Source organism: Helianthus annuus, chromosome 3 (assembly GCF_002127325.2).
Source record: "Helianthus annuus cultivar XRQ/B chromosome 3, HanXRQr2.0-SUNRISE, whole genome shotgun sequence".
In the NCBI taxonomy this organism is placed as follows: domain Eukaryota; kingdom Viridiplantae; phylum Streptophyta; class Magnoliopsida; order Asterales; family Asteraceae; genus Helianthus; species Helianthus annuus.
This window is the reverse complement of record NC_035435.2, coordinates 115,881,557-115,891,558: the sequence shown is the minus strand read 5'-3', so window position 1 is coordinate 115,891,558 and position 10,002 is coordinate 115,881,557. Positions and strand designations below refer to the sequence as shown.

General features: G+C 36.9%; 1 protein-coding gene across 1 annotated transcript; it reads left to right on the top strand.

Annotated features, from left to right (window-relative positions):
• The first annotated feature begins 6,489 nt into the window (after positions 1–6,489).
• Positions 6,490–9,774, top strand: LOC110929619 (chromatin remodeling protein EBS). Its single transcript, XM_022172775.2, has 5 exons — positions 6,490–6,861; positions 7,981–8,323; positions 8,412–8,480; positions 9,184–9,322; positions 9,421–9,774. Exons 1-5 carry the CDS (start codon positions 6,789–6,791, stop codon positions 9,445–9,447), a joined length of 651 nt encoding a protein of 216 aa, XP_022028467.1. The 5' UTR covers positions 6,490–6,788; the 3' UTR covers positions 9,448–9,774.
• Positions 9,775–10,002: the final 228 nt, after the last annotated feature.

The following is a 10,002-nucleotide window of genomic DNA, read 5'->3' as shown; positions in this document are numbered from 1 at the left end:
ACGAAGTTTGATTGGGGAGACAAACAAGAAGAAGCATTTCAGTTATTAAAAAACAAGCTTTGTGCCGCACCAATCTTATCTCTACCCGAAGGCACGGACGACTTCGTGGTATATTGCGACGCCTCGCGTCGAGGTTTGGGATGTGTATTAATGCAACGACAGAAGGTTATAGCATATGCTTCTCGCCAGTTAAAGGTCCATGAGAAAAACTACACCACGCATGACTTGGAGTTAGGCGCTGTGGTGTTTGCATTGAAGATCTGGCGACACTATTTATATGGCACGCGGTGTACAATATATACTGATCACAAGAGCCTACGGCATATCTTCGACCAAAAAGAGCTTAACATGAGACAAAGGCGCTGGGTTGAATTGTTGAACGACTATGATTGTGAGATCAAGTATCACCCGGGGAAGGCGAATGTAGTCGCCGATGCCCTGAGTCGGAAGGAAAGGATTAAGCCCATAAGGGTTAGGGCTTTGGAAATGATTGTTCAGACAGACCTCACATTGCGCATTTGTGCTGCGCAAAGGGAAGCTCTTAAAAGGGAAAATCTTGAGAACGAGTATCTCCGGGGAATGGAGAAACAACTGGTACCAAAGGAGGATGGAACATTATGTTTCTTGGGAAGAATTTGGGTTCCTCTCTTTGGTGGTTTGAGAGAAGTTATTTTCGATGAAGCACACAAGTCACGGTACTCGATCCACCCAGGATCGGACAAAATGTACCAAGATTTAAAGGATTTTTATTGGTGGCCGAGAATGAAAGGCGACGTTGCAAATATATGTTGGCAAGTGTTTGACTTGCGCCAAGGTAAAGGCCGAATACCAGAAGCCTTCAGGTCTCTTGCAACAACCCGAAATACCCCAATGGAAGTGGGAACAGATTTCCATGGATTTTATAACAAAATTGCCAAGAACGCCCAGAGGTCATGATACAATTTGGGTAATTGTGGATCGTTTAACGAAATCTGCACACTTTTTGCCAATCAAGGAAAAAGATAACACGAGCAAACTGGCTGAGATATACCTGAGAGAGATTGTTGCACGCCATGGAGTGCCTCTCTCAATTATCTCCGATAGAGATGGAAGATTCGTATCAAGGATTTGGCAATCCTTCCAAGAAACTTTTGGTTCTCAGTTGAACCTGAGTAGTGCTTTTCATCCGCAGATAGACGGACAGAGCGAACGAACGATTCAAACCTTAGAAGACATGTTGCGAGCTTGCGTGATGGATTTAGGTGGAAGTTGGGACACTCACCTACCATTAGTCGAATTTTCATACAATAACAGTTATCATGCAAGCATTTAAGCCGCACCGTTCGAAGCTCTCTATGGGCGCAAGTGTCGATCACCGGTTTGTTGGGCCGACGCGGGAGATAGACAGTTAGTTGGTCCGAAATTGGTTCAAGAAACAATGGACAAGATTTTCCAGATCCGAGAACGCATCAAAGCGGCTCGTGATCGTCAAAAGTGTTATGCGGCCCGCAAAAGAAAACCTCTGGAATTTGAGGTGGGAGACATGGTATTGTTGAAGGTTACACCCTTGAAGGGTGTGGCACGCTTTGGGAAGCGTGGGAAACTGAACCCCAGATACATTGGTCCATTCAGAATTCTGGAACGGATTGGTCACGTAGCATACAAGTTGGATTTACCTGCAGAGCTAAATGGCATTCATGATACATTCCATGTGTCAAATTTGAAGAAGAGTCCAACACAAGAAACCGTGGTCATTCCTACCGACGAAATTCATGTTGACGACACACTCCACTTTATTGAGGAACCGGTTGAGGTTATGGATTGGAAGGTTAACAAAACACGCCGGAGTAGTGTCAAGCTCGTCAAGGTTCGATGGAATGCACGACATGGTCCAGAATTTACATGGGAACGTGAGGATCGAATGAAGGAAAAATACCCACATTTGTTCCCCAAGACCCCTGCAGCTAGAAGCAGAACCTAAAATTTCGGGACGAAATTTTCTTAACGGGGGGAGAATGTGACAACCCTCACAAATACAGGTACCGTACAATTAATTAACCTTAATTATGTGCTTAAAGACTGTGCTTGATTACAACTGACAATTTAAACTGCTTTGTGATTTTTGTATCATACATACATATGCATCACACTTCATACTGTCACTCCATTTATTGCACACAAACTTTAGTGACAAATTTGATGCACAAAGCACAGTTAGCACACTGAACGGATAATTTAGAAACATGCTGACAATGCCAGCACATAGACAGACAATGTTTTGAGGCCAGTATGACCCAGAGACAGGGTACTACGCTAGTATGGAGTGTAGGGAAGTGAGGACCATAATACTGCGTCACTAGGTGATAGTTAAAGTGCCAGGAAGTGCCAAAAACACACTTTAAGTGCAAAATTCTGCATTTATTAATAAAATTCCGCATTGTAACATGCTAGTAGGGTGCAAAAATATAACAGAATGGTCCTGTATGCTTTCCTAAGTGCCGGGAATTAAAAGTGTTACAAAAATATATATAAAAGACACTTTACGGAATAATTAAACACTTTAATGGAACGGTATCTAACCGGATAACCGGACATTACCCGGGACACCAATTTTTTGTCAAATACATTGTTTAAATATTTCTTGGCTAGTCATGATCCCCGTACACCATGACACCCCCTAAATAGCAACTAACTAACATATGTAAGTATATACTTGGATTTTAACTTATGTTTACCAATTACCATCAAAAATTTACATCTAACCCCCCCCCCCATACCCGATTTCGGTCACCCAAGGGACTCACCCAAAATCCTCACCATACTTCACATCTTACACCAAGATTTAATCCTAATTTTATAATAGATTGTTGCTTGTTGTTGTTGCCAAAATATTAGAAGACATGTTATAAGTATGGCCTCATAGATCATCATCATCTCTTCAAATCTTCACACCACTCCCTCACTCTCCTCTCCCTCCCTCTCAGCTCACTATAACCGCCACCACCATCACCATAACTCAACCTCATTCTTCCATTTTTGAGCTTCATTCAAGACTAGAAGGTGATTCAAGGGAGCTTGCAACTTGTTGAACTTCAAGGAGCTTTATTTCTTGCTTTTCACCATCATTTTCTTCATCTTTTTCACTAGAGATCATCCCTAGCCGTTGTGCTAGTAGTAAGTTCTTGTTAAACTCTTGTTCATCTTGTTTTTATGGTTAAAAGTTGTGGTATGATAAGTATGTTTAAAACACTAAGGAACAAGGACTAAGAACATAAACATGAAGCTTTACATAAAGTTTACATGAAGATTTCATGATGAAATGTTGTAGTAGGATGTTATTATGAATATATTGTTGATTTCTTATTGATTCTTGGTTGTGTGATGTTAACCACCATATGAATCTTGTTAAATGATGTTTAGAAATATGATTTAACAAGACTAGAAGGTGATTACATGATACATATAGTAATCATCTTCTAAGTTTAAACATGAACTTGATAAAAATGATTTTCTTGGAAAAATAAGTGAACAAAGTAAGTTGATGATCATGTAGATCCAAGTTTTACAAAAGGCTTTTCTAAATAAACCAAGTTAGAGGATCGATTTTTGGAAAATCATGACTTTACATACACTTACATCATTTTTAGAACTAAAACAAGTGTGAAAACATTTTATTTACAAGAAGAGTTCAAAGGGGTTAAATTTTGTAATAATTTACAAGTTGTAAACACTAAATTCTTTTAAGAAAATGATTTTTAAAGAAATAAATACGTTTTGAAAGGTAACTAAGTCCATTAAAAGCTTTACCAAGTTACTACGCGTTTTCGGAATGTATCAAGTTCATGATTAATATGCAACGCACATAGTTTTCGCTCTTGGTGATTGAAAATTGTTTAAGGATTGATTGATTGATTTTGAAAAGAAAATGATATGCTTAATAGCATGGACACCTCCGTTTTTAGGGGAAACTCTGGCGAAATTTTCTAAAAATCCCAAAGACTTGGAAAATTATTTTCTAACAAGAGTTTACAAATGTGTTTAACTGTGTTTTTCGGAAGTAAGCTTCGCCATAAGTTGTATTACAAAATTTCAAAGTGTCGGAGGTGGGTTTTCGTAAATAAAAGCGGATAAAAATATATTTAGAATATATGTTTTATACAAAAACGCTTGTGTGAATATTTGTTTGATTTGTGAACTAGTTATATTATTTTAGGGCAAAATAATGTAACTTAAAGATTATTTTGGATACAAAGAGTGAAAATATATATATTTTGGGAATACATTATTTTCGACAAATGTGTTAAATATATTTTCTAAGTGGGACTTAAAATGTATTCTTTTGGGAACTACCAAAATACATGTATAAAATACCCCCATCCTTGGGAAGGAAATACGCACATAAAATATGAATACGGAATAGTTGTCTAACTATTATTTCAAGATCTAAAAAATATAATGTAAGTTAAAATAATTATTATTTTAACAATAAGTTATGACTTGGAATAATTCCGAAGAAACGTAACTCAAAAACATTAATACTAAACTAAGGGACGGCCCGTTCGTCTAATAGACATTAGTACGTTGTAGGTCGTTGTATTGCTGACAAAGTCTGAGTTACGAGTAGGAGACGCACTACAGTGAGTTCATGTCCCCCTTTTCTCTTAACTGTTTTTAGTTTTATCACTTCGGGGGTGAAATACATGTTACAATTATTACGAACATTTTTATACATGGTATGGTTAGCTTAAGGAGGGCATACTACTTAGATCATGTGAGTGATGGGCGCAACACTTAAGGCCATTAATCCTCATCGTAGGACCGAGGGACATGAGTGATAGATCTATTTGGGTGTAGCGAGCCCACACCCGTTAGGCCGGGCCGGCCCATAGTGGTGACTGTGTCTTACAGCCGGAAGCCCGGTGCAACTCCGCTAGGTTTGAGTTTTCCCGTATCACTTCACACATACCAGTGGCTTTGCAACCCATTGGTAATCTTTTTTTTTTTCCTTATTGCTGCATAACAGGGACTTTCAAACATACAGACATATTTCAAAGGTTTATACATACTCACTTACACATGAACTCGCTCAACTTTTGTTGATTTTTCAAGCTACATGTATTTCAGGGAACTGATCGGATCTAGCAAGTGTCTGCATAGGTGTCAAGCTCGTACTAATAAAGATGTCATCCAGGGTCGTAGGGTTTGGGAGGTGTAACCCTTTCCTGGACGGGTCACATGTCTCCAAACCTCGTTTTGTTTAAAGTCTTTTGTGGTGTCTTATGAACACGTTTAAAACAAGTATGGTTTGTAACTTATCTTAAGTGTCGACATTTTCAAACATTGATGTTATGGTATTATTAAACTATATTAATGGATGAACATCTTGTATTTTATCATAGGCAAATTGGAAATAAATAATCCCAACTCACTATTATTGGCCAATAGTAATCCCAACTCATTTAATCACCAATAATAATCCGAACTATTCACTTTTGTTTGTAAAATACTCCCACGTTAAAAAAAGACTAACTAGGTTAAAATATTGCTGATGTGGCTTAACATGTGTGGACTAACGTGGCTGGTTAACATCTTACCTGTGTATAAAATGATTATCAACCTCATTTGCACACCCAACCGCACTCTCCTTCAAAACCCTAATTCTACAAATTGAGCAAATTCAGTCGATTGTGTGTACAAATGAGGCTGATAATCATTTTATACACAGGTAAGATGTTAACCAGCCACGTCAGTCCACACATGTTAAGCCACATCAGCAATATTTTAACCTAGTTAGTCTTTTTTTAACGTGGGAGTATTTTACAAACAAAAGTGAATAGTTCGGATTATTATTGGTGATTAAATGAGTTGGGATTATTATTGGCCAATAACAGTGAGTTGAGATTATTTATTTCCAATTTGCCTTTATCATATAGCATTGTTATGATTGTTGCTATGGTATTAAGAAGTCACACCAAAATAATCCACGCTTCCGCAAAAAAACCAGGGTGTGACATTCCACCACCACCGACCACTTTTCCGCCACCACGTCATCAACCAACACCGCCGCCATCATCGTAAAACCAACAACCACCGCCATCATCTTCACTGTAAACCGGCACAACACAATCCCCGTACCATCGCACCTACAAAAAAAGAAAGAAAAATGTGGTTTGATCAAAATTCACCGAAGTTAACTAAATTTTTTGAATGGAGTTAGTAGGTTGGATGAAAATGATAAAAAAAATGACAAAAGTTAGGGATTAAAATGACAGAAAACAAAACTATTTAGACTAAAATGACAAAAAAAAACTTTTTAGACTAAAGTGGCAATTTTAATCAAACATCAGAGACTAAAATAACAATTTACTCATCTAAAAATGTTATGTCAACTTGTTTTTTCCTGTAAAAAAAGTTGGTAAACACAAGGGAAATCATCTTCATTATAAATAAAAATTATTTTTTATTATAAATTATATACATTTTTAACGGCATTTATGTAGGGTGTTTGATTGTGGGGAAAAGTGAAACAAAAACACGGTGGTGATATCTGTTGTGAACATCGATACGTCCCGTTATTTTGCAAGCTTTGAGGTGGAGGTGGACTCATCTTATAATGCCTCCTGCCTTTAATGGTAGTAACACTTAACACCCACCTTCCTTATCGTACACATCCCACACCCAATCAAACCCCACCCCCTTCTCTTCCCTTCCTTCCGACACCACCTAATTTCTAGGGTTTCTAACTCCCTCACCATTTCCACTCAATTTCCACTCAGATCCACCACCATTTTCTTCATCTCACACCTCCAATGGCGAAAACGAAGCCTGGAAAGAAGGATTTGGATTCCTACACTATCAAAGGCACTAACAAAGTTGTTCGACGTATATCCTCTCTCTATATGTATCTCTTTCTCTATATATGTGTCTAGTGTTGAATGTGTATGTAGATTATTATGAGGTTTTGTTTTGGCTGCTGTATATTCTTCAAACGTGTGTGTTAGAGTTTTAATTTGCTTTATAAAAGAGGATTTTTATGTGTAAATGTTGATTTTGAACTTTCTAGGGTTTAGGCATTGATTATTGAAGGCACAGACAAAGTTGTTCAATGTATATCCTTTCTGTCTCTATATATCTCGCTCTCTCTATATGTATATATCTCTCTACTGTTTGAATGTGTGTGTAGATTTTTATGAAGTTTTGATTCGTGACTGTCATTGACTTGTTTTAAGTGCTGGAGATCTTTTAAAAGTTTGATTTTGAGCTTTAATTGGCTTTACGGAAGAAGATTTTTGAATTTTGTATGCGCATGTTGATTTTGAAGTTTCTAGAGTTTAGGTATTGATTAATGTTGTTTTATTAAAGTTTTTAGGGTTAAAATCTGATTTATGTTGATTTTTGAAGTTTCTAGGGCTAAATATTGATTTATGTTATTTTTTTGAAGTTTTAGGGTTAAAATCTGATTTATATTGATTTTTGAAGTTTCTAGGGCTAAATAGTGATTTATGTTATTTTTTTGAAGTTTTAGGGTTAAATATTGATTTTTGTTGATTTTGAACTTTCTAGGGTTTAGATATTGATTTGTGTTGATTTTTGAAGGTTTTTAGGGTTTATGCATTGATTTATGTTGATTTTTGAACTTTCTAGGGTTTAGGTATTGATTTTGACTTGTTTTGACCGCTAGAGATCCTTCAAACATATGTTTTTGAGCTTTAGTTTGTTTTATAAATGAGGTTGCTTTTGAATTTTATGTACACATGTTGATTTTGAACTTTCTAGTGTTTAGTTACTGATTTTGCCTTCTTTTGACTGTTAGAGCATGTGTTTGAACCGTAATTTTCTTTACAAAAGAGGATTTTTTATATATGCATATGTTGATTTTGAAGTTTGTAGGGTTTATGTATTGATTAATGTTAATTTTGAACTTTCTAGGGTTTATGTTTGATTTATGTTAATTTTGAACTTTCTAGGGTTTAAGTACTAGTTTTAACTTGGTTTATGCAGCTGGAGACTGTGTGTTAATGAGACCTTCCGACTCCGACAAGCCTCCATACGTCGCTCGAGTGGAGAAACTGGAAGCCGATCACCGAAACAACGTAAAAGTTAGGGTTAGATGGTATTACCGCCCAGAGGAATCCTTGGGTGGTAGGAGACAGTTTCACGGAGTCAAAGAACTCTTTCTTTCGGATCATTACGATATGCAGAGTGCACACACTATTGAAGGGAAGTGTATAGTTCACTCGTTTAAGAACTATACGAAGCTCGATAATGTTGGCACTGAGGATTACTTCTGTCGGTTTGAGTACAAGGCTGCTACTGGTGGGTTCACCCCTGATCGCGTTGCAGTGTGAGTACAGTTTGTTCTTGTTTTTGGTGCGGATTCGAGTTTTGTGGAACCTAATGGTGTGAATTGGTGTTTGTTTTTTGTCGTGTAGGTACTGCAAATGTGAAATGCCTTACAACCCTGATGACTTGATGGTTCAATGCGAAGGATGCAAGGACTGGTATATATATATTGTTTGACTGAATGTTATCTTGAAATTTTCATAATATAAATTTGTTTCAAGTAAGAAGCGTGTTTTGTCTGAATTTGAAGTAAGAGATACAAATATAGGTTTATAATACATATAAATACACAAAACAGACATATATTCATACATACATGCTTACATGAAGCATCAATACATGCACATCTATATATACTAATTCATATCATCGTATGTGACTTGCATATACATATGCAGATATTTATGTATTACGTAGTTGGTGATATGACTGTCATCATGGCTATGTTAAAACATAAGCAAATTATTTTTTTAATTTTGTGGGCGATTGTTCAGCTAGAATAACATGCATACATATCTAGAGGACGGTTAATGTACAAGACCACCTTATCATGTGATGCATACGCGAGCATCTCAACCGCACATCTGATCTAATCTAGTCCTTCAATTGAATGCTGTGGCACAATAGTAACTAACTTTGCATAATTACGCATGGGTCGGGCTAAACCCTAATTACAAACGTTAGTTGCATAATTACGCATTGGTTGGGTTAACCTTAATTACGCATGTTGGTTGCATAATTACGCACGTTATATTGTTGGTCGCGACTCGCTACTGTAGCACGTTAAGAGTCTTATGTATTTAAACCTTTCACTACATATCTAAATGAGTTTCTATATATTTTCTTGTATAAATTATGCAGGTTTCATCCAAATTGCATGGGTATGACAATCGAAGAGGCGAAGAAGTTGGACCAGTTTTTGTGCTCAGACTGCTCATCCGATGACGATGCGAAAAGACCACTGAGCTCGTTCCACGTATCACCATCATCTGATGTCAAGGTTACAAACCATTTCATCTTTCTATATCACAAAAGACATAACTCATAGATCTATTGTTTTTTTGTCATCTAATCGGTTTATATATGTGACTGATGCAGGTGGAGTCGAAGCGCAGAAAACGGTGATCTGTGAAGGAGGTGATCATTTTGTTGAGTTAAATTAGTTCTCCAGGCTTGTTTGTGGGGACAATTGTATAGCGCAAGATGAGAGAGTTTGCTTGCACAATTAATAAGCTTTATGTTATCTATTGTGTGAAATATAACTGTCTGTCTTTGCCTTGTTTAAGCTAGACTAGTGTTGTGAGACGTTGTTGCGAAAACCGTAGGAGAACAGAAGGTTAGAATTAGTGCAGGAGTCTGTTGAGAACATATTAAGCTTGAGATTAGAATTGGAACTCTACTCATGTCTTGCCTTTGCTATTCTATTCCTTTACTTATCGGCTATTTATTTAATCTGTCTTTGTGTTTGCACACCTACATATATAGACATGTGCGTGTCTAACATGTTTGTATGTATGTTTCTTGGTGTCATAATGAAGTATGGGTCGTCTTGAGGTCGTTGGATTCGGTTATGGAAATGGTTTATTTGAGTTGTGTTTTTATTTCAAACATGTAATTTGGCTCAAATGAAATGGCATTCGCGAACAGGGGATGCACCCAGTGGGTCGATATTTTTAACTG